Source organism: Mycteria americana, chromosome 19 (assembly GCF_035582795.1).
Source record: "Mycteria americana isolate JAX WOST 10 ecotype Jacksonville Zoo and Gardens chromosome 19, USCA_MyAme_1.0, whole genome shotgun sequence".
NCBI lineage: Eukaryota > Metazoa > Chordata > Aves > Ciconiiformes > Ciconiidae > Mycteria > Mycteria americana.
In genome coordinates, this window is record NC_134383.1 from 3,847,298 (window position 1) to 3,871,889 (window position 24,592).

General features: G+C 49.7%; 1 protein-coding gene across 2 annotated transcripts in view; it reads left to right on the forward strand.

Moving 5' to 3' along the window:
* Positions 1–24,592, forward strand: part of GRIK4 (glutamate ionotropic receptor kainate type subunit 4) — a 217,296-nt gene that overhangs the window by 139,912 nt on the left and 52,792 nt on the right. The window contains exons 4-7 of one of the 2 annotated variants that reach the window (XM_075521256.1): positions 1,622–1,719; positions 5,229–5,394; positions 11,499–11,677; positions 14,935–14,988. In XM_075521256.1, the coding sequence (XP_075377371.1) occupies positions 1,622–1,719; positions 5,229–5,394; positions 11,499–11,677; positions 14,935–14,988 (497 nt within the window). Of the gene's footprint in view, positions 1–1,621; positions 1,720–3,439; positions 3,802–5,228; positions 5,395–11,498; positions 11,678–14,934; positions 14,989–24,592 lie in introns of those variants that run through there. The other variant, XM_075521257.1, reaches the window with a different exon arrangement.

Consider the following 24,592-nt stretch of genomic DNA (forward strand, 5'->3'; position numbering starts at 1 on the left):
AAGCAATCGGTATGTATAGGGACCTAGTAGTATATGGAGTTTTTCCTTCAAGTAGCACTTGGAGAGAACTAAACCCAGTTCCCCAAAGTGACAAACTGAGTCACTTCGTGGCTTTCGGCCTCACATTCCAGTCATGAGGCTATGGAGAGTTATGAATTCTAAGGCCAGAGATGACCACCTTGATTAGCTGATCTTATCTTCTGCAGAAAATGGACTGTAGACATTCACTTGCTGAACGCTACACTCACCCCATAGCTCGTCGTTCTAAAAAACCCCCAAGCGCAGTATAAGTTCTCATTTCGCATCCAGTCTTGATTTAAAGACTCGAAGTTGGTAGAAAACCTGCTCTGATATGTAGTACGCCAGTTTTGATGATGAATTCCCTTCACTACAAAAATATGTTCTGGTTTGAAATTTTCTAGCTCCTTTTTTCCAGCCGCTGAATCTATATAACTTTTTACAACCATCACAAAAGCTGGTCTGAGATGTAAGCCAGGGGCCTGCAGTGAGGATGGTGCTCTGAAACAGACCGGCCATTTGATACTGAAGAGGCACTATCTTTAACATCTCAGCTTTGTGATACGGTGGTTTCGTTTTTACATATGAAAATGTTGTGAGCTCGCTCTTGCCAGAACTGATAAGTAGTTGCCATGCCTCCTTTCCCCCCTGTGGTATCCCCTTTCTTCAGAAAGCAGTCACTTGATGCCAGTTGAGCAAACGTGGCTTTGTCTGTCCGGGGAGAAAGGAGATGAGTGTGTGGCGATGCTGAGGCAGGTCTGGTATTTCAGAATAAACTATGGCCAGCACATGTTCAGATGAGCCTTTTGGAGTCCGGGGATTCAGGCACAAGGGGCTCTCGCCTTCTGCTCGTGAGGCTTTGCCTGAGCGAGCCGCTCTGGAGGAGCGTTTCTGAGTGACGTGGCTGATGGGGATGGCGGCGGGGAGGCGACACCAGCCGGGGTAGTCCTTGGAGTGCCATTCAGCTAAATTTGTGCTGTGAGTTAAAAGGACAAAAGGTTGCAGTTTAACCCGGGAAGCTTGAGGGAAGAGATTTAACTTCTTCATTTTGTCAGGGTCTTTTTATTGTTCTGCTAACCTTGGTGGCATGGTGCCAGAAGATTAACTACTGCCAGAAAAAAAAAAAAAAAACAAATGAAAAACAGTAATACGATCCTTATTATTACCACTGAGCTCTGCAGAGGATGAGGGAAGAAATACATACAAGTTTGTTTGCTGCTAGACGATGCTTTGAAGCTAGGTCACTGCTGTGTTTAGCATCTTCCATAAACTTTGGATAATGCTTTATCTTGGAGCATAGCAGATGGGGCCAAAAAGAGAGAGAGCGCGGTTCCGAGTCAGAGGTGAGGATACCAGGGCTCTGGGGAGAGTTCAGGTGGGATTTAGGAAGGCTGGGGAAAGGCGAAGAGGAGGGTGTCACAGGCAGGGTGACAGTGCTCCAGAGGGAACGGAGGGCTTTTGGGGGGACATAAATGGCAGGGAGTGTGTTGTGTGAAGATGATACCATGTCCTTAGTAAGATGCAGCAGGTACTGTAAGCATGACTGTCAGCTAGAAATTGCGGATGAAGTCTAATGCATGTTTCCTCTCTCTGGTGCCTGCAGTGTGCCAGATTCTCCCCAAAGGAGTGGTAGGCGTCCTGGGGCCTTCCTCAAGCCCGGCCTCGAGCTCTATTATCAGCAATATCTGTGGGGAGAAAGAGGTAAGTGGAAATGTCCTGTGTTGGAGTAAGTCTATGCCCTTGCACTGACTGACTTGGCCCCAGTGCCTCTGCGCCGGGTGCTACGCAGGGCTGGGAGGGTGACGCAGGAGCCCTGGCTCCTTCTTCCCAGTGGCTCGTGGCAGGCCCGGGGTGGGAGCGGGGTTGCCCACCGTGGGTAAGGGGCACTGCAGAGATCCTGACCCGTTCCCCAGCCCCACCTTCTGCACGTTGTCCTTCAAACCGAAGATGCTCTTGGTGGGCTCTGATCGCAGCAGTGCTTCCCGCTGGCTGCTGCCTGGTCCCCGGGCTCCCTGGGAACGCAGCATTTTGCTGGTGATTTAGTAAGTATGGATTAGTTCTTTTAATTTACCACTATACCGAGCAGCAATGCCTTCTGTGCAGATCCCATGCAGAAGGGCTTTCTGCAGCCTTGAAGGCTTTCGTTTGAGACTCTCACATCTATGCCAAGTCCCAGCCACAGCTGCACAGCTCGCTGCAGCTGCAGCTTCCAGCTCTGCCTTCTCCCTCGCCTGGGTCTGCCTCTTGCGTTTGTTGTTCAAGTCTGGTGCTCTGTTTCTCAGTCATCGTTTCTGTGTATGCACACCTCTCCTTTCCACCCGCGCGCCCCAAACCCTCTCCAGCTGGTGTCCACGTGCCTCATCATCCTCAGTGTATTCTGTCCTCATGTCCCAGCTGCGAGGCAGAGCTAGGCTGTTACCTTCCTTAGACAGGGGCAGTGAGGTACCTGCCTGTGGTACTCCAGGACATCCTTGGCAAAGATGACTTGCTGCAGTCATCTTACCTGCTATGTCGTCCTTCCCATGCTCTGCCATAGCTTCTAATGAGCAGAGTTGACAGCTTGGTTTATCGCCCCTTCTCCTAATGCGCATATTCTTGCAGCTTCTTCCTTTTCCATTTCCTCTCTCTTTTCTGGCTCCCTTGTCCTTGTTTTCATCTGTGTCACCTTTTACGTCAGCTTCCTTCACGTGCGACACCAATGCGAACCACGTCCCCGCTGACTGAGGGGTGCAAAAACCTCAGCTTGCCCTGGTGAATCCACATCCCGGCCAAAGTCCCCAGGTGTGACATTGCTTTGTGCACATACTTGGAAAGCTGCACCCCTTTCTGTTTGCTGCTGTTCCATCAGTGCAAACCCTTTTTATCTGTGTCCAGACTGTGTGCCTGATTTAATATTTTATAAGCCTTGAACCATCTTACACTGATCTGGCTCTGCTCTCAGGAAAAGAAATTGAGTTCTTTTCTCATAGTTCATCCCTTTAAAGCCAGATAACATCTCTCAGCCATTTAGTGGTCTCTCTGGAGCCCAGCCTCCAAGGAGGGGAATGCCTGGAACCGAGCACTGTAAATAACTTGCATTCACAAATGGCTGCTGTTCTTTGTTCCCTGAGAATCAGAAGTGTTGAAGAGATGGAAGAGATCTTTTAGACCTAGTGCTTTGGGCTACAGCAGGATGGGTCTCTTGAGAGTATTTTGTAGTGCTTTCTCCAGTTTTGGAGTGCTTTCTCCAGTCTCCAGACATGTGCTCCATCCCAGGCAGAGACAACTCTGCAGTAACAGATTGCAAGTGTTTTCCCCCTGAAGTTCATATTCAGTCTGAGTCTCTGATCTAAGTCTCTGCTTTTTTTTTTTTTTTTTTTTTTTTTTTTTTTTTTTTTCAGAAATGAAAGGTGAGTGCTAGTGTACTTCTAAGGTATTTGATTCTCAAGCTTGATCTTGGCTGCCCTCCTAGTGATGTAAACCTGCAGTAACTCCCTGTGATTTATATCACAGAAGCATCGGTCGGTGCCACTGTGTTAAACGTGATACAGCAACCCAGCCAGAGCCATTGTACTTAGAGCCATCCATCAGGTAAAGAAGAGTGTCCCCATTTTACCACCGAGGCACCAGATGGTGGAGTGACTGGTCTGATGTTCACCTGTGGTAAAACTGGGGGATGAGCCTGTGTCTCCTGTATTGCCCCTCTAGTGCCTGTGGCCTAAAGATTTCCTTCCCTCCGGTCTGGGGAGGGGAGTTGCACAGGGCAGAGCTCTTGGAAAGGAGAGGAGGGCTCCGGGACTGAAGGTGAGCTCTGAACCAGGGCTGTGATCAGCTCTGGGCGCTTGCAGGAGCTGCTGTGGTGGTGGCTGCCTTCGTCTCTGTCTCCATCTCTCTCTTCTCTGTTAGCGGTTGTTGCTGCAAGTCTCGGGTTCCATCTGGCTCCCAAGAGCGATCAGCACGCTTGTACCGGAGCTGCCCTGTCTGCTCTGGTTAGAGGAATTTGCTTTTCGCTTACAGTCTGCTTCTCCCTGTTAACAGAGCCCAGGATGAGGGCTGCAGAGTGAAATCAAGGCAGATAGCAGCTTATTACTCTTTAACTTTCCTATTGCTAACCAAACAGCTTATGCTGTCAATAATGCAGCCATCACAACCTACTAATAGCCTTTCCCAAGAGGAGAGAGATGGGAGACATGGGATGATAGCTTCTGGAAGGACGAGTAATGGAGGCAAAGAGGACTTGACACTCCCTCTAATGAAGCTGAGCAGATGTTTCCCTTTCTCTGTCTTCTGTTTCTTCCAAATAATTCACTCAGCAAAAGGAAAACAATATTCCTTCTCCTTACTTGGCTGAACCCCCGGTGTCTGAGCCTGATCTGTTTGCCCGCCCGTTCCCTCTACGTGAAACTGCCAGGTGTGCAGCAGAGCTGCCTCGGCGCGAGCCCTGGGGCTCTCTCCCCACGCAGCTTCCCTGCTCCCCCTTCCCCAAATTCCCTGGGAAACGGCACCCCACTCCCACCTCCTGCCCCGCTGTATTAGTGACAAGCGCAGCGTTATTAGGACTCGTGGTTACGGTCCCGTTGGAGCTTGCCCGCCGTACGTCCACCTGTTACCTCTCCGCTGATCAAAAAAGCCCAAAGCTTCTGGCTGCTGCATCTGTTCCTCTCTCTCCTGAGCCTTGCCAGCGCAGGGTCATCTTGTTCTTCCCTTCATCTCTCCTAATTACCTGACGACACATCGGTACTGCAGGCAGAGGTGGATTTGCAGCACTGCATCCATCTAGCGCACAGCAAAGGTCTGGGGGTCTCCAGCACGGGCTGTGTAGCTCCCTGCCTGACTGCAAAGCATCCTCCGTATTTACCCAGGCAGCAAGCCCGAAATGAAGCGCGGGCCCGGCTACAATTAGTGCCCAAGCTAATTAGGTTGAACTCATCCGGAATGGTTTCCTGTGCTGTAATCACAGCCCCCGTTGCCTTTCTCTGAGTGGCTCAGCAAGACTTTTCCTGATCCACTCCTTCCCGTGGCTTCTTGTTGCTGTGATAATTATTTTCCTCTGCTATTGCACAAATCCCACCCTCCCCGCTTCACTCCGGTGATGCTTCTGCAGTTTTATTGGGATATTTCACTTTCTGCCTGCTGTGCATTTCACACCAAAGGTCCTTTATGGTAGATTTACTTGTTTTCATTTCTTTTTCCTCTTTAATTATGTTTTCTTTCCCCTCCTCCCCACTTAGGTTCCTCACTTCAAAGTGGCACCAGAGGAGTTCCTGAAGCTGCAGCTCCAGCGGTTCACCACCCTCAACCTCCACCCCAGCAACACCGATATCAGCGTGGCCGTGGCAGGAATCCTGAATTTCTTTAACTGCACCACTGCCTGCCTCATCTGTGCCAAAGCTGAATGTAAGTCATTGCCAGGCTGGGTTCGGCTGCCCCTCTGCTCGCAGTGCCTTCTGTTCCATCTCCTCCTGCTTGTTTGGTGCCTGTTGGAGAAGGTCCCACAGGCAGCGTGTGAGAGCTGCCTCGCTGTTGCATCCCAGGGCGTTCGTCTCGCCTGGTTGTGGTGGCAAGGTCTCTTCTGTTGGCATCGGGTGGGCACTCGGTCAGAGCAGCCTGAAACAGCGGAGACCTGCAGGGCAGGTTTCCCACCCTGTTGCCCTGTGGAGGTGTTTGTGGTGTTTGTGGGAGGAGGAAAGGAGGTGGGGGAGAGACTCGCCTGCCTTCTGTTTGACAATCTGAAGAGTGTTTTGCTTGCACAGATGGGTTTTCGAAATGAAAAAAAAAAAGGCTTAGGCTTGTTTCTGGAGATTATTTTAGGCAAGTAAAGCTTTTTGAAATGTCTTTCCCAAACCCACGTGCAGTTTGTGGCCTAAAAGCACGACTTGATGAATAGGCAATACACTGCACACCCTCTTGGGCTCTGCAGCCATACATCTGCTGGTAATTGTGCATCTGGATGCTGGAGCACTCACCTCAGCAAGACCACATTCATCTCTGCATAACTATTCTAACACGGCGGGAGCGGGCTCTGCGTCGTAGTGGTTAGAGAGAGTAAACTGTGTCCTGTGCTGTTTAAGGTCAGTGTGTATGTAGGTAGCTGGTGAGTAGTAGCCACATCTATTTTGCTTTTGTCATCCTGTAGCCAGATTCATTTGCACTAGAGTTTACCGTACAAGCGAGCCTAGAAGAGGGGCTTTAAAAAGGCATGTGGATCCAGTGATAGCTTTGGGGACACTTGGCAAGAGCTTAGCAGTCTCTGACCATGGGGCCAGGTAGAAAGGAAAGGCAGCATCCTTTCCAGCTAGCCCTGGGCAAACTTCACGCCACCAGCTGTGCTAGTAACGCAGTGTGGTGGCAGATTCCTGCACAGGCACAGAAGGAATAAGTGTCTTTGCCTTTTCTTTTTGCTTGATGTACCCTGAGGAGACCACGTCCTCAGCTGACTAAGTCAGTATTGCCTTCAGTAGGCATGCTCAGATTTATCCCAGCAGAGGACCCGACCCTAAATTATGCAATTAAAATCATGCAAATGGTTTCCTACATTACTTCTAGTGCTGGAATTTTTCATTGTCTAACCTTAAGCAAAAAGGGAAAAAAAAAAAAAAAAAAAGAAGGAAGAAAAGCTAATTAGGTTTTCTCACCTGCCGTGCAACACGCTCGCAGCTCTGTCCTCAGGCTGCTGCCAGGCATGGAGCACACATACACATCAGCACACTGCCGTACACCCCTGCCCTTCTCCCCAGTTACGTGCCAAAACATGCAGGTGCCTCCCATTGAAATATTAATAACTCCCTGGTATTAATATGATTCTTCATTTAACTGGATCAAAACCCTGGGAACCAAATTGCTTGCATTAAAATAACACCCCTTTAATTGAATCAGTCCGGTTTATTTTACTCTGGTATTCCTGGATGACTCAATATTTAGGATGTGCTGTGCAACCCGAGTCCTTCCCAGACCCAGGGGAGCAGTGGGACAGGTGCCTTTCATGCATCCTGCTCTTTGTGCTCAGTAAGGACCTTATCTGAGCTAGGCTTGAAGCACAACATGCTCTGACTACAACGGAGTGCAGAAAAGGCATAATCCGGCTTCGTGTAGGAGCACGAGCCCTCATTTTCCCTTAGGACAAGCAGGGCTCCTAAGCACAGTCCTTAAACAACTAACTCAAGGCACTTTGGGCTTTTGAAATGTTCCCTGGAGGCAAATAAGGGGAGCATATGAGCTGTCTGCTCATCAGTAAGGAAATCAGTAAGGAAATGCTGTTTTGAGGGATGTTATTATTTAGATCCCAGGAGGGAAAGTCATAGCTGCTTTGGTTTAAGTACAAGGCTGTGTGATGGGACTCCTGGGTCCTATCCCGTCATGCTCATGCCATCACTGTAAGGAGTTGCATCCTTCCTCTGGGGACTGATTGTAACGTCTTCTGGCAGAAGCAGAAGATGACCCTCAAAGTCAATGGACTTAGGCCAGCCTAAGTGTAATGCAATGGTGAATAGAATAAGATTACGTGACTCAGTTTCTCTGCGGGGTGTAATAAGTAGCTAGTCTGTGAATTGATCTGAAGTCCTAACAAGGTAGGCTTTGTGTCATTCCACAGAAGCTTTAACTCAAAAAGGCAACCACAGACAAATACAGGGGTGCATAGACTTCACAGGAGCTACTCTGTACGCTCTGATTGTCAGGGGGGAGGAAATAACACCCCGTGCTTAGGAAGGGAGACCAGGGCACTGACAGCACAAAGCTTGGGCACGCCCCAGGGCCACAGGGAGATTTCTGAAGCAATGCTGTTGATGTAAGAGCGAGCCTGGATGATGGAAATCACCGCTTCTCTTCCAGCTGTCAGGGTCAAGAATTGCACCTGCACAAATCCTTTGCAACCATGAACAGAACTGCTGGTGTCCTGGGCCTTGGTCAGGAAAGCTCGGAGAGACAGAGCCCATCTCCTCTCCAGTAGCCTCATAGGCAAGAGCAATAAGCAGGGGAGTGGGAGTTCACAAAAGCCTTCAGGTCCTGTCTTTCCTGCTTCCCGGGGCATTCCCTGGCCCTGGGCCGTAAGGTGTGCCCGGTGCTCTGGAGGGGAGGCCGTATCTGCAGAGAGCTTAGGGGTGGGCTGCTCCTGCCAGCTCCAAACGTTTGCATGAGAAAAAGAAAAAGAAAATAAGCGAGCTCAGGGCTTCCCACTGGCCAGCTCAAACCACTGACCCGCCTCTGGGCATACCCGTGGTCCCCGTGGGACCGTTCAAACAGCGCGTGCCCCACGCAGCCCCTGCGCCCACAGCGGTCCTCGCTTTAGCACTTCAGAGGTGCCAGGAGGGGGTCTGCGAGCCCCCGCTCACGTTCGACCTGCGGAGCAGCCTTCTGAAGCGCCAGTCTGTCAGCAGCAGCGTCTCGCATCCTCCCCTCATCAAACAAAGGGGAATCTCTTCAGATAATAGAGACTTCCCTCCACAAGACAAGAGGAGCAGCAAGCGGGAGAGGCCTGATGAGGCTACAGGTAGGATCTACTGTGCTGGAAATTAAAATTCCCTTGAATGAAAGGAGGAGATCGAACGCTTCCTTTTTTCCCTGGTCCCACTTCTCTCTGTGCCTGATGTGCTTTAGAAACTTAGCAGCTGGGCTCTGCCTGCCTCCCCGCAGAGGCCAGGGCGGCTGCCTTACCTGGGCTCGTGCCCTGGTGAGCTGTGGGCCGGAGGAGAAGGCAGCAGCGGAGGTGCAGAGGTAGTCAGCAAAGAGAAGAATGAAGAGGAAGCTGAGGGTCTGATGTGAATCACAAACTCATAGCACTTGGCAGAGGGACGCTCTCCAGTTTGCAAGATTAACTTACGGCTGAGATGTACAACCTTTGGCATTAAGGAGCAGGATCTACTTTTATTTCTGCAGGAAATTAAATAGACAAGGTACATTTCCAAAGGGGATGGCTGAAGATTGCCTTCCACGCACCCACCCCTTTCTGTGGATTTCTGTCCCCTGAAAGCCATGTCGTGGTGTAAATCTGGGCTTCTTCCAGCAGCAGGGTGGCGTGCAGAATAGCACAGCTCTCCCTTTTCCTTCGGGTCTGTCCAAAGCCGAGCGCCGTGGGGCCACGATCTCTGGCAGCGCTCCGTACCAACTGCAGTGCCAGCACTCCCTGCTGCCAGCCTGGTCTTCACCATGATACTTGCCTGGGAACTCTCTCCAAGGGCAGAAGTACTTTATGTTCAGCGATAGTCCTGGGGACTTCAGTCCGTGGGCTGTAGTGCCAGCGACGGTGGGTCCCGGCATCGGTGGCCAGGTGTGCTCAGCCCCGGCTTAAATTGGGTGCAGGTTTGGTAGTGAGTGCCTGGGGAGCTGCACCTAGTGCTGCCTCCCCTCCTCCTAAACATCCACTTCTCGGAGTACAGTGTTAAATGCCGTGTGAAATTTAAATCATTGTGGAAAAAAAGAGTAAGTTCCTATGTCTTTTTTTTTTTTTATTGCAAGACTTTTATAAAGTTAGTGAAGTGCTCTTAAATCTTCCTCAGTTTTGCAGTGGCAGATTTTGTTGGGATGAGCTGTAAGTAAACTTGGTATTCTCAGGACTGTTACGTGCAGCAACCTGTCTGGTCCCTCGCAGATGTGGAATAAGGTGAAAATAAACCTCGCAAAGATCAAATGAAGGGCGCGGGTAAAATTTACTGTTCGCTTGAGCTAGTCCATATGTCCTGTATACAGAGTGAATTCACTGGCTAGTGAGGAAGAAAAAGAAGCCGGTGTGATCTAGAGAAGTCCTGGCCACTGCCGGTTTTGTAGTCCCTTGCTGCATTCCTACCTGTACTCAGAGAAAAAGTAAGGGGCGAATGCATTGTAAAGAGCTCAGTGCAAACTTAACTTGCTGAAAAACTCTCACTGTGAATGAGAGGCTCCTCATCTTGGATGTATCCCTTTTAATGCACTGCTTTGTTACCTTTGTGAAGTGCTGGGAGTCCTTGAAAGCAGTGCTCTCTAACGCTAATCACATCGCACCGTTTCGCTTCCCCAGCCCCTGACCTTCTGGTGAATGAGCTGTTTCATGCAGTCAAAAGTAGGGTTAGGTTAAGAGCAGAGCTCGGCCTCAAGGATGGGTTTTGCCCCTCCACCAGCTGGGACGTGATTCTGCTGATAGTTCTGTTCTTTTCAGTTTCCTTCAGTTCAGCTTTCCCCCTTCTTTTCGGATTGTTGTTCTGCAGGGACGGGATGTGTGACTGTGCTAGCTGTCTGGGTCTTGCTAATGATTACATCTGGTGGTCTCTCTGGTCAGTCAGTTGACAGGAGGTTATTTCCTGATGAAACTCAGCAGCTGGATAGACAGACTCTATCAAATATGCTTTCTTGACTAAGAAAAGCTGCAGCAGGAGCTTTGATGCCTTATTAGACATCAAGGAAGCCATGCTGGAAGGAGCCCTTCCAATGACCTAGCTGCAGGAAGAGACTTCAATCAGAAGTGCCGAAGGCAATAGGGCACAAGTCCAGGGAAGTCGGGACTCATCCATGTGGGTGCTCGCTAATTATTACTTCTTTTCTTCAGCTCCCGTCTACCGGGAGAGCCCGGTGCTGCAGACTGCGTGGGAGTGCCGAGGCAGCCAGAGCCCTGGCTCTTTCCCACGGCTGATCACGTCCAGGCGCTGCCCAAGGAGGCAGAGGGCTGCGCCGTGCTGCGGCGCTTGGAGGGCTCGGGGGGGCACGGGGGAGGCAGAAATGCGGATGGCAGGGCAGAAAGAGGGAGGAGGGCTTTGACGTGGAGGTGGAAGGTGGGTCTCCAGAGACCTTGCCCAGTGATGGAGCTGCTGGACTGTGAACATTGTCCTACTTTACACTCTAATTTCTCCATAAAGCACCCAATATGCTGGCTGGTTGGTTTGTTTTATTATTGGCTTCTGTGTCGCTCTAGGAATCCCGAGTCCACAAGTAATCCTGCACTGTGCTAGGACCATACTCACAATTTTTTTCACAATTTTTTAATGTAGACCTAATGTTGTTTTTTTGTAATGATCTCTGCTTTGTCTGACTCTCAGCAGAGCTTTGCATCCCCAGGGACATATGCCCTTGGAAGATAGCAGCTCCCCATCAGAGTGCTCCAAGATTTCCAAAGTCTATCGAGTTGTGCCTTGCAGGGCAGTTAGTTTGGGAGCTAGTAATGCAAAGGCTTAGGAGGAGGAATCCTCCTCCAGCAGCCAGTGATAACCAGAACAACTCTGCATGCAGGAAGATAATGGAGAATTGTCTGGACTCTGGGGTCCTGAGCGAATTTGTATCAGCAATCTTATCTCTTCCCAAGAGGCCTTTGGGGCCACTTTTTGTCTGGAGAACAGCTGGAATAGCTGCGTCATTTCCCATTCCCTGCTGGTCCAAACCTGTGCTGCAGCCCCAAATCCTTTCCTTTGCGGCGCATAGACACAGAACTGCAGGACTGCTTCCTACCAGGGATGACTATGGGCCATGGGAGAAATGCTTTTTGAACAAAGCATAAACTTTAAAGGTATCTGTTTTTTTTTCCTCCCTTTTATTTGAAGGCCTTTTAAACCTAGAGAAGTTGCTTCGGCAGTTCCTCATTTCCAAGGACACACTCTCAGTTCGGATGCTAGATGACAACCGGGATCCTACCCCTCTCCTAAAAGAGATCCGAGATGATAAAACAGCTACCATCATTGTACACGCCAATGCTTCCATGTCTCATACCATTTTGCAAAAGGTAAGTGTCTATTAAGTGTCACAGTTGTACACGTGGCTGCTTCCAGTGAACAAGATACTGTGTGCAGTACATGAGCGTGCTCATGCAGGTGTTGTATGATAATGGAGTGTAAAAATTCCTGCAGCCACACTGGAAATGCTCTCTGCTGAGAGGGGAATTGCCACTGATGGAGTTTCTGGGGAAAATAATTTGCTCTCTCTTTCCAGGACTGTATCTGTAGAAGCAATGGTTTAATTGCTCTGAGCCGATGTGTGTGCTTTCTAGAAGTGGTGCGTGCTTGTGGCTCCTGGTGCCATCAAACAGCCATGGAGGGCTGCTTAGCGCTCTGAAATTAGTCACTGCAATAGTTTTTTCTTTTTTTCTCCAAGTACATTTCTAACTTTTTGCTTCCTTTTTTATTGTCTTATTAACCGAGATTTTATTTTAATCATGTTTATTTTTAAATGGTCTCTTGCTGCAGTTTTTAGCATTTGTTTTGATAGTCGACTTCAAAATTGAACAGTGGCTCCAGATGGAGTCTAAAGTTGTGTACCGTTTCCCACATCCTGGAAGGAACAAGAAGTACTTTCCTGAATGGAGGCAGGATCCAAGCAATGGGGTCTCCCTTTGGCTCTTGGTGCAGGCTTTACACAGGGTGTCCTGGCTTCGGTATCAGGGAGTCAGTCATTCAAAGGCCTTCACTGTATCAGATTTGTCCCCGATGACAGCCAGCAGAAAACATTAGAGCTGTTTTTATTATTCCCCCGCCCTGCCCAAGATTTTTATTCCACTGCCTGCAATTTTGCATTTCTAAATAGGCGGGTTTGGGGTGTTTTTGGACCACCCCCCCATGTAGGCAGGGTTTTTTGGTGGGTTGGTTGTTTTTTTTGTTGGTTTTTTTTTTTTTCTTTCTTTCTTTCTCCTGGTCCCTGTTGTGTGCTGCCTGGCTGCTGAGAGCTGTCCCCCTCCTCTGTTGCTATAGGGACTTCCCGCAGGCACACAGCAGCGCTCTTCAGGCAGTCTCCCTTCCCGGCTCCAGCATCCTTCTGCCACGACTGATAAAGATGTCAGAGATTGCCACGATTTTTCAGCAGTTCAGTAGACCCTAATGTAGTCTTCCTGGCTAGAGGATTGTAGGAATGGAAGGTAATAAATAATGAGCTTCTGATCTGGCAACTTCTTGCACCTTGGGAGGCTGGAAAGTATTTTCTTTATAGAGGTGCAACCAGAGTAGGGGGCGAGGTTGTGGTGAGCAAATCGGTATATCCTTGGCCCCTGCCCACAAGCAGGCCCCCACCAACAGCACAAAAAATGCACTAGTGGTTTGAAAGTGCCTTGTGTCAGACCCGTCTCAGGAGACCAGTCCTGGCCTTGGACGATGAAAGAAATTGCAATTTCTCATCTCTTACCCTCCACATATGGTCTGGAGACACATGGTTGCTTCCTCGATTACCAGCCGGTCCTGGCCGCCCACCTGCCGGCAGGCACGTTAAATGGATGGGAGCGATGCTCCCAGGAAGCGCCTTGTTGCTCGCTTTGATTTTCTGCCCTTGAAATCAAATGCACTGACTTCAAAGTGAGTCGGAGGGAGAGCTGACATTATCGCTGTCCCCAGGAAGGGAGAAGAGAGGGAAACGGGTGCCAGGTGTAGGGCCTTAAAAATGAGGCAGCTGTCTGGAAAGCTGGCTGAAAGGCAGGTCGGCAGCCGCCTCTGGAGTCGTCGTGCTCTTTTGGTTAAATGACTTTGCTGTCTCCATTTTGCCACCTGTGCGAGGGACAGGGTGACAATGTGCAACCGCAAGTCTGGGCACAGCCAGACCTAAGCCACTGTCAGTCATCTGTGGCATCTAAAGCTTTCCCCTCTGTCTGTGTCCACTCCCACTGCAATGGTGGTGCCCTCAGTTTCGTGCAGAAATAGGTAAAGAATAGGCAGGAATAGGGAGAGGTGCGATCTAAGCCTCCCCTTTGCTGTATCTTTCCTTCACTCACTTTCTGTTGTTGCCATCCTCCAGCTTCTGGGGAAGATGGAAAGGTACTAAAACCAGGTAAGGAGGTGCTGCCCTTGGTTCCCTCCCTGCCTCCGGTTCCTCTGTGTGGTCTGGGGTGATGGGAAAACCTCTTTGCCAAGGTCCGGAAGCATGATTTGAGACCAGCTGTGCTTGGCAGCGAAACATAGGCTTTCAGGAGGATCTGCAGATTAATCCCCCACTTTCCTGAGCATCTGTTCCCACAACCAACTCCTTGTTTACTGAGAATTTTGAATTTTGGAAAAGGACTTCAATGATCTGGTCTGTGATCTCTAGAACAGATCATCCCCTGGAAAAATCTGTGTCCTTCTCTCTGTATCTCTATACGCTTTTACCCTCTTTTTTTCTATTTCTGTGGTCATCACAACCCTGTCTAAATTCTGGAGAATGGGCTGAGTTACTAGGTTTCAATCATCCTAATTAATTTGCGGGACTGGAGCCCAAATCTGACAGATACATCTGGGAAAACCATCACTGGAATGACTGTCCTTTTTCTGTAACTCCAGAAGAGCTTTTCTACCTTGCTCTCGCATTGTTTGTAGCGAAAGCAGACAAGCCCTGAGCTCTCTCAACTGCTGCTTTCCCTCATTGTGTTCAAAAAGATGTTGATAGTTGAACAGGAGAAAACCAGCATCCATTAACAAAGCAGCAAACCTCGGCCAACCTCGCTTTCCTCCAAACACCCGGTACGCCCGAGAAACTCCTCATCCCAAGGGGCTCTGGAGGCTGCGGGCTGGGGCTGCGGGACCCTTCCTTGCCTTGCCGGGTTCTGTACGGGCCGTTGCTGTTGGGGGTGCAAAAGCTTTTGCTTGCAATGGACATCTTCCTTCAGGCTGTCCTTGGCTGGATACAGCTGCAGGATGGGGCCACGCGCAGAAATCCCCGAATGTCATCTTGCACCGTGCTGCAGAGGGAGCGGGGATGGTCAGAGGGGTCTGGAGCTGCAGCCTGTGCGGTGTTGGGTGGTTTCTCTCTGCCAGGCAGCCCCTCTGCAGGTGCTTTGCCAGTGCTGTCCTGGAGAGGAGACCTCAGAGGTAGGCTCAGTCCTGCTGAAAAATTGATTCCCCAGACTTTAATTTCACAGGTCAAACTGTGTTGCTGTGTCCCACCCTTCCCCGCCTGCAGGAAGACAGCAGCGCTTGCACGGAGCGATAAGGATGAAAAAGCAAATGTGGCCCAGTCTCTGCCTTGCCGGAGTGGAGATTGAAGATTGTCAGGCTCTGGTCTAATCTCCTTTCCTCTTCTTCACAGGCAGCTGAACTGGGAATGGCGTCTGCCTATTACACGTATATCTTCACTAATCTGGTAAGACGTTTTTCTCGGCTTTTCTCCCGTGTGCGTGTAGAGTCATGTTAATGGGAGCTGATCTCCCCGGCCCGTGGGAGCGTTGGGAAGAGCCACGTGCTTGCGAAGCAGGGGATTTGCAGCGGAGGGGGAGGGAGGCAAGGAGGGGTGTCCCCCTGCAAACCGGAGCATCACTCGGGGAAAGCCTGGCCCTGGCCTTCAGGAGGTGAAAGCCGGTGGGTGCCTGGCAGCGCTGATGGATCCCGTGCAGCTGCCAAAGGCAGGATTTGTAGGCATTGCGGCCAGAGCCGGTGCGACGAGATGTGCGGGTCCTTGGGAAGCGCCGGCAGACGGGTGGTTCCTGACCGAGGGCTCAGGAGGGTTACGCTGGAGGTGTCAGCCCCTGAGCCCGTTCCCCACGCCGGGAGGAGGGCAAGCTGCGCTGGGGCGGGCGTGCAGAGGGCACCGCGGCCCCGTGCTTTTCTGCTGCGCCTCTGAGAGCGGCTGTGTAAGACAAAGGAAGGATGATGCCGTAAATGTTGAGAGGCAGAGCGGGGTATATCTTCAGCACGGCCCCTGGTGATTTGGCTTTATAGCTACTAATAACGTTAATGGGGGGATCGTGTGGTTAAATCCCCGAGTACTGTGCTAAACAAGGAGTAATGGGCTTAGGCAGCAGCAGGGGGAAAACCAAAATAAACATCAGAGAAACTTCTCTTGCTGCAGCAGCTAGAAGGCTCTTGAACAGGCTGCCAAGTGGTGTGGGGGAAATGCTACTGCCGGGGAGACCAGATACCTACCTATTAATGCTGGTGTGGGGATGATGGAAACCTGAGTGCAGCAGGATGGGCTGGATGATTAAGTGGAGGTGCCTTCCAAGCCCAAATGATACTCATATTCTCTAATTTCTATTAATATTTATGCCAGGGTGTGCGTGTGCCAGGAAAGCCGAGAGCTGAATCACGCTTTGTGTTTGGGTGGGAGACAGACGGGAACGGATGGAGCCAAACGTGTGGGCAGGAGAGCCGGAGTGGAGAGGAGGAGGGGGAAGGAGGGAAATGGAGGGGTTGAAAGCCAAGAGAGCAATTGGGACAGAGAATGGAAAATGGATAGGGAAAGGAGATGTCAGAAAAGAGAAAGATGCAAAAAATAGAACTAGCCTACCTACCAAGCTTCCTACCTGAACTAATAGCATTCTGATTCCTGCTTAGTGCTCGATCCATAGGTCCTAACCTTGCTCAGTATCAGTCCAGCAAGAACGAGCTTCGCTGTTCCTGTTTATCCCCGTGCAATTGCTTGGCACTGGGCAGGAAAGCGAAAGGAAGGGCTGTACCTGGAGGTGGTCAGCCCGTGATGGAGGCTGGGGGAACACCGCACCCTCGGGAGGTGACGGTCACTTGCTTTAAGGCAGTGGCTGCTGCTTTGTGATTTCTTGCCCCCAGTGCCAGCCCCGAGTCAGAGTGTAGCTGGGCTGGTGCTGCTGCTGCTGCTAGAGCCGGTAAGGGACAGCGGCCGTCCCCATCAGATTCTGCTCACGACAGTAAACCACTCCAGTCATTTCCCAGTCCCAGCAAGTAGTTTTCCCGTTGCCCTCTGGTCCCACCAACTGTTTCTTCTTCCACTTGCCCTCCCCCGTCCCAGCAGTCACTGTGCAGCCCACGGACTGGGACGATGCACGTAGTAAGGGGCTTCTATTTGCACATCACCAGCACAGTGGAGTCTGTGTTCGTAGATGGTGCTTGGACAACAGAAATAACTATAAAGATTAAGCTCCCCACCACCACACTAGTTTTGAGCATGGGTGTGATTAAGCGTTTGCTTGAGGTCGAGGTGAAATTTGTCTTTGAAACCCATTCATCTAGTGTAATGCAGTTCTGGCAGGTGAGAAAGAAATGAGTTTTGTTGCCATTCACTCTCACAGGGTATTAATCTGTTTACCCAGGTTATTTTACCACTTTGTCCAAAACACCAGCCCTCAGCAGAACTAACTGGATTTTTGGCAGGGACCATTAAAGAAAGGTGACATCGGGCAAAACCTGGGCAGATGGAAGAGATGTTTAAGGAAATTAGTAATATTTAAATGGGGATGAGAGATGGGAGTGAGCACTTTAGACTAATAAATCTGGAGGGATTATCAAGCTCCTAATGAACCCTCCGAGGTTTTGCAATCACTGCCTAATAGAAAAGATAAAATCATAGTGAACTGCTGTCAAGGGGAGCAAGCAAAAAGATGGTTTTAAATGGAGGGAGAACCCATCAGAAGGGGAATAGACAGTCTGTATAGCATTAAGCTCTTGGAGATGGAAAAATATTTCAGGCAAAAAAAGAAGAGAAAAGGGGATAAAATGCTGAATTAAACACCTGCCCTGTGGCACTAGAGGGGAATTCTGTTTCTGTCTTCTAGCATTAATTTTATTTAATGAGCACATCCCAGCCGACAGCTAGTTGTGTGTCGCAGCTCTTCTCTCTGCGGAGCGTTAGATGGAGGCAAGTTGCTGCAACTCCCCTGGCGCCGGTCCACGGGGAGAGCAATGGGGGGGTGACGGCTCCTCCGTAGCCAGCCCGATGACTGCAGGTAGCGTCAGCGTTGCTCTCCCCGCGGTTCAGCGGGGAGGCAGAGCGGTGCGTGAAAGCAGATGCCAGCCTTTGGCAGGAGATTGCGGGAGCAAATGAGGAGGAAGTCCTCGGCCCCCAATGCGTTTCCATCGGAGCAGAGGCGAGCAGCCTGATGTAAAAATATCCACAGGCTAATTTACTGCGTGCGAATTCATTATCAGCCTCCTTCAGCCAGCTCGAGGGACCCTTTTTGTCAGCAACAGAAGCTCAACAAATTTTCCAGGAGTCCTAATGGAACTCGCAGAACAGAGCAGGTCTGTTGCATTTTTCTTCCCCACGTCCATCATCTGTGAACGGGATACTCGTGGCAACTGAGCACCCCTTGTCCTTAGTCCCCTTGCAAAAAAAAAAAATCTCTGTTTGACCCAAGTTTCTTCACGGCATCTCCACACAGTGACAAACTCCCTTGCTCTGGGGCTTGCCCTTCTGGGAGGGCTGAAATTTCCTGATGATTAACGGCAAACGCTGACCCAGTGGCCAGCTGCTCCCTGCGCCTTGGTTTGTGCGGTGCTGAGATGAGCCCAGAGCTGCTCATCGTCCCTTCCCAGCTCCCCGGCAGGGCACGGGATTTCTGTGTATGCACACAGCTTATGACCGTGTAAGGGGGCGATGGTGTGCTCCATAATAATAATAACAGTAGTAGTAGTAATAATACTAATAATGCCAGTGCATAAATAGAGCACTGCAAGCAGGCTGTTGTGCATAGAAAAAAATGTTCCTCCTAGTGCTGGAAGTCCTTGAAATCAGCAGCACAGAGCAGAAGGGGTATTGGATGCCTCCAAAATCCTGTGCTACAATGAATTCTTTTAGCTTGTTAATTCTGTGTAGCTTGTTGTTGGTTTTGTCTTTTTTTTTTCTCTCTCTCTTTTTTTTTTTTTTTTTTTAAAATAACGTATGGACCTCAGGCTGGGTTTAAATTTCAAAACATTTATCAAGGAGATTAGATGGAAATAATTGAAACAATTAAAATTATTACTGTAAGAAGGAAGGTGTAAAGGAGTTTTACTAGTGCCTTGAGTCAGACGCTCTATTCATTGGCTGCAGTTTTGTTCCCTGACAATATTGTGCGGAGGTGTTGTTGCTGATAAAACAGCTGCCATATTCAATTTCCAGAGACCAGATAAATCAGTTTTGGTCTGGTTTTTTGTTTCCTGTTTTTTTCTTCTTTGTTAGCGATTTATAAAGAGGTCGGTCTTCATATAGGATGAGGTTTTCAAAGCTGAATTGCTGCTCTGGATGCCCCGTTGGAACTGGAGGGGAAACTAGTGTCCGAGTCACCCAGACAACATCACACGTTTCAGCGGTAGCTTGCCATTACGGTAACGTCCTTTGGAAGGAGGGAATGATATAAAGTAAAGCAGAGGGAAGGTGGAGTACGGGTGAGTTTTTAGCTGGGTCTCTGGAGCTTAGGTTTTTAGTCCTGCTTTGTGAAATTACCTTCTCCTGGTGAAAAGACCTTCTCTTTCTGTGTCTGGTTCTGCGGCGTGAGCTCCAGCATGGGCCGTGGTGGTTGGCCTCGCTGCACCAGGTCTGCTGGCCGCAAGCACCCTCGCTCTCCCTTGCACAAGTGAAGAAGGCGGACTCTCTTGTTACGCTTTGACAAATTTTACCTTGCAGTCCAGCCAGCCTTCCTGATTCCCAGTAGCTGATGCAAACCTTTTTGTAGAGCCCCGATCATTCCCTGGATTTATGGTTCATATTTTCAGTGGCATGTGGTAGCAGGGCAAACAAATCAGGTTTTTGCAAGGATGCCAAAGCAATTTCTCTTCATTCTAGTTAGGGTGAGAAAAGGAGGATTTAGACGAAGCAATAACTGTACCTCCCTGTGTTTTGCCGCCCATGCTACCTTACCTGTCTGGGTCTTCTTTATGCGTTGTTCAGAGTCCATCCTGTGCTCGATTTCCAGTTGTTGAGTAAATCATTCTCTCGGATACAGCCCAGGCCCTCTGATGTGAGAGCAAAGCTCTCTCTTTTCCTCTGCCCTCATGCTGTCTTGTCCTATTTGTCTTTCCAACTTTCTACCCCTTGTTTTCCAAGAGCTGTGCTTTTCAGGTCCCAACATTAGCACTTGACCTCTTTGCTCTTGGAGGATTTGTCACTCTTCAAACCTCAGGCTCCCCGCAGAGAAGTTGAAGTAAATTGCCTTCACTGAGGATGTGTGCAATGTATTTTCCTAAAGTGCTCTCGTTTGAAGAACAGCCTCCAAAATTTAATAGCTCTCCTTGCATGAGGAGGTAAAAGACCCATCCTTACTAGCATATGGCACACTGATGCTTTGTGATGTGTCAACTTTGTAAAAGCAAGCAGATTATATGGACCGTTCCCCTAAATTGTCCCCGAGTTTGTTGAGATCACAGTTCCTCTTTAACTACATGAATGGCCGCATAACAGTGCCTTGGGTAGCTCTTCCACGTCCACTTACCTACTCAAAAGGCCACAATTTGTTGCTGTGATGACTTTTTCTTCCAGAGAAATTGATTTTTACATGTGGCCCATTATAAACTGTCAATAGTTTATAAATAAACGGAGCCTTTCAAGAAAACCATAAAGCACTTAACATAATATTGTCCACTTGAGTAAATAACTAAATGTGTTCTTAGAGGAGCTTAGGAATGATTAGCAGACTCGGCAGCTCAGCCCTGAGGGCAACAGGATCCAGAGAGGAAACGGCGGGTATTTTCTCCGCTGCGACATCTAACAGAGGAGGTCCGACGATCTCAGGGGAGAAATTGGTCGCTGGTGCCAGACTGCGAAGAACTGACCATTGCAGGGGCCAAATGTCCCAGTCATGTAATGAGCACGCAGCCATGCCCAAGGCCGGCAGCGATGCTCGGGTGGCAGTCCCTGGTGTGCCTCTGTTACAGAGGAGGATGGAAGGTACCACCAGTCCCCTGGGAAAGTCACTCACTTTAATCTGTGTTTTGTGTCCTTTATTGATTTGCACGTTTTTCTTCCTTCTTGTACTCTTGCTGCTGTTAATGATCTCCATCAGTATGAGAGCACTGTAGGGGACCTCAGAGCCTAAAGTCTTTTCAAGCTTCTTGTGAGGAATTCATGTTTTAGCCATTTGTTTGGGTGTCCCTGGAGGAAGAGTAGTCCTTCTGCTCCCCTCTGTCAGCGAGTCTTGCTCTGGACTCAACATGTTGATCACGCCTGAACTGTGAAAACCTGGAGTAACTGCAGAGCAGTTGTGTTCAGTGTAAATAGGACCAGGATGGTACCTTCTGCCCCTTTGGACTAAGCGTACTAGTCCTGCCTGGGGAGAGACTGCCTGGAGAGAGGTTTTCTTGCCCAAAGAACCAAGAGCTGAGATACTTTATCTCCTCTGGTTAACACTAAAATGGTGAATAACGGTGCACATCGGCATCCAGTGATGTCAGCAGTGAAGTCACTAGAGCTGTGCTGACTTTGCACCAGCTGCAGGTTTGGCTCTTGCAAAAAAGCTGCCAGGCAATCTCAGTATGGGAACTGAAAGTCAGTGTTTGGAGGGTGACAGCTTTTCTAAGCACCAAATACTCTTGAAATGGAAGTTTTGCCAGAGTGAAGGCTTAATAGAGAAATGGAAGCCTTGGCCCAGTATTCTCCTTCCCATCCCACATGAAAACAGAGAAGGAACAGTACAGTGTGTTCTGGACCCACGGCGAGCCTGTGCCTGGTGTAAATGAGCCTTCGCTGCCGTCAGAGGGCCGGATCCTTGGCTGGGACCGAGGGGAATGAGGTCAGTGCAGCTTGCTGAGCTTACAGCACCAGGAGTTTCTCCTGCTGAGCACTGGGCAATGACAGCGTCAGAGGGTGTTTTGGAGGCTGCTAATCAGCAGATCCAAAAATCCAATAAAGTCCTTGCAGTAATTAAGAGAGGACGATCACCATGTGTGTGTGAGAGCCAGAGAGAGGAGGGAGGGAGGGGGACATCTTACTGTCAGTGTAGGTTGAATTGAGCAAATCCTCTTCCTTCCAGAGGCTTGGGATGGGGTGAGGTTGAGCAGGGTGTGGGAAGGTCTTGGGAGTCACTGAAAATGAAACGAGCCCATCTTTATACTTGTCTCCAGTGTTCAGGTAGTGGTCGCCGTCTCCCTGCTTCCCAGGTGATTAAAAATGTGATAAGAATCGAGTCGGGGATTGAGGTTCTGCGCACACAAATGGGATGCAGAACAATATCACCAGCTAAACCGATAAAGCTGGAAGGAGCTCAGCAGCTGATGCAGAGCGCTGAATAGCAAACGGGCCGTCTCGCTGCTGCGGGGTGAGCAATCACCAGGAGCCACTTGCTGAAGTGAGGCCGCAGCGTGGCAGTGCAGGGGAGCATCGAGGGTTCACAGCTCCAAAAAACATTAAAAACCATTTGGTTATCAGGCAGCCTGTTACAACACTAATAATCCCCTGCTTGGCCGGCCCTTTCCACGCAGAAGTCTCCAGCCTCTTCCCCGACTTGGGAGGGAGGGTGTGATCGGTGGCAGTGGGGTCAGTAGTGAGGGAAGACCTGGCCATCATTTGTGAGGTCTCCTTTAGTCCGGGAGTGGGTCACTTAGGTGCAGATCTGCGAGGATACTTCATTAATTAAATATGCTTAAATATGAATGCTGGCTTCGATGCTTTGCATTGTAAGGCACGTTGTTAATCCACCTCTCTTTTAGGCTGAGTTGTGCTGTCAGGTTTTTAATTGCTTGCTGTTTTTTGCTCTGCGCCTCAGTTTCCTCCTCTGTGTTCTGGGCATAATAATTTCCTGGCAGGAGTCCCCACGGGGCAAGGCAGCAGTGATTCTGTACGTTACCGCGGCACTGTGCTGTGACAACGTGAGGAGCAGTGCGTTGCCGCTGTTGTGTTACGGGGCCAGAGTGAAACGGGCAGGGCGGGAGGGGGACTTCCATCAGAAACCAACCAGTGTGTTGCGGGAGCCCCGTCGCCGGTGCGGGCTGAGGAGGGAGAGGGCTTGCGGGTGCCGAGTCCCGGTCGGGATTGGCGGGCACGCGACCCGAACGTGCGAGTCAAGAGACTTGCACTGAGTAATACGCTTGCACCTTATGGGTTTATGTTCCTAATAGAATGGAGACTATAGCCTGTAAATCTCCCGATCGTAACTCACAGCTAGCGACGCCAGAAAATCCAAGCTCATGGCTTTAAAATCATGAATTACAGAGCTTGGCTGTGTGGCTTTTATTAGCCAGGTTCTCCCAATGATCTAAATGTTCGGGTCACTCCATAGGTTTTGTCTGCTGCTGTAAAGCGAGAATGCAGGTCGAGTGCCGCATGAAGCACAGAAACCCAAGAGTGACTTCATCCTCTAATAACTCCTCCAGTTCTGTCTCCCAGGGAACCCCTTTGTATTCAATTAGCTAATGTGCGCCTAGCACTTTGAAAATATAGAGTGCCATAGAATTGCTAAGTGTTGTTACTTAACAGCACATATTTAGTGGTTGCAGCCCTGTAGTAGAAGTCAGAAAATCTACACTGTAATTGCCTGGTGCTGCTGCAGAATTTGCTGTGATTTGAGCAAAGCCTGGGGATTTTTCCTCTGTAAAAGTTCATTAATTTTGGCTGCAGACCCTCAGGGCCTACTTTTTCTGAGATCTCATGAAACAGAATATTGACTTTTGGTGGGTGCTTTAAAAACCAGACCAAAAGAGGGGGAAGAATTTGGGCAGCCAGGATTGGTGTACCTGAAATTAGCCTTGGCATGATTTTTGATGGTCTTCTCTGTGCCTCAGGTTGCACTGGTTGGCATAAAGGAGCTGGACTGAGACAGAGGGCAAAGTGCTGGTCAACTATTGCAATTGTTCCAGCGTAGGAGGGGAAAAAATCATTGGCAGTGGAATAGGAGGTAATGAGGGAGATGCTGTTAGCACCCATCTCTTTGATTCGCGCTCTCTTGTGTTCACCAGGTACCTTGATCTTGCCTGAAAGTATGTGGTTACAAAACTGTATTTGTGCAGACGGAGGAGGCTAGCACAAGGCGCACCAGGGCTTGGAGTCTCCCGTTAAACAGAATCTGCTGACAGGTGTGAGTTATTTTCCTAATGGCTCCTTGCTCTTAGGGTGTTGGAAAGCTATCTTCTAGCCTGCAAAAGTACCAGCCAGCACTGCAGCTAAGGAAGAGTAACTACATGAAGAGAGGAGAGGAGAGGAGAGGAGAGGAGAGGAGAGGAGAGGAGAGGAGAGGAGAGGAGAGGAGAGGAGAGGAGAGGAGAGGAGGCGAGGCTGTGAAACTATTCTGTGTAAGCGCTAGCCCCACCAGCTTTGTCTAGCAGTCAAGGCAAGGTCAGGTATGTATACCATAGTTGTGCTCAGACTGTTTAAAATTTTTCCTAGCTTAGGCAAAAGTCAGTTTCAGTACGTCTCAATGAGAAATCCTTGGATCTGACACCAAATCCCCGTGCACCCGCTACAGAGCCATTCACGTCTCTGAGTCTCGCTTCTCAAATATGAACAGTATTTCTCTACCTCAGTCTGATCTTTGAAAAGGTGAACGTGTTAACACTTGCATGCGAACACATGGTGAGAGGAGCCATCTGAGAGCATCTCCAAGAGCAGGGTTTTCCACCCCTTTTCCTGACTGCGCTCGCCTCTTGCCAGGCAGCGTCAGAGGCTGGGCAGGGCAGGGCAGGGCAGGAGGTAGGAGCAGGGCTGACGGATGGGGCGTCAGGCTTTGGGAATCAGCTGAGTGGTGCGGCCCTTGAGTGGCAAATGAGTTTGTGTTTGCAAAACCTGGGTTTGGAAATGTCAAGCGTGGCGAATGACCACGTAGGAAAGAAAAAAAAACAAATAGGGACAGAAGCTGAGCCGGCAGCTACTGAAGGATCCGGATGCTCTCACCCCTTTGCCCTCCGTAGCAAGCCTGACCTTACCAAATCTCTCTTATGCCATTGCAAATGAAGCGTGACCCCCAAGGATGGTTTATCTCCATCTCATTGCATAGGCACTCATGGCTCATTTACTTGCTTCTGACCTGGGCCCGCAGCATGCTCTTGTGCACGTCTGATGGAAAAACATTTAAAAGCAGAGGGTTGGAGCT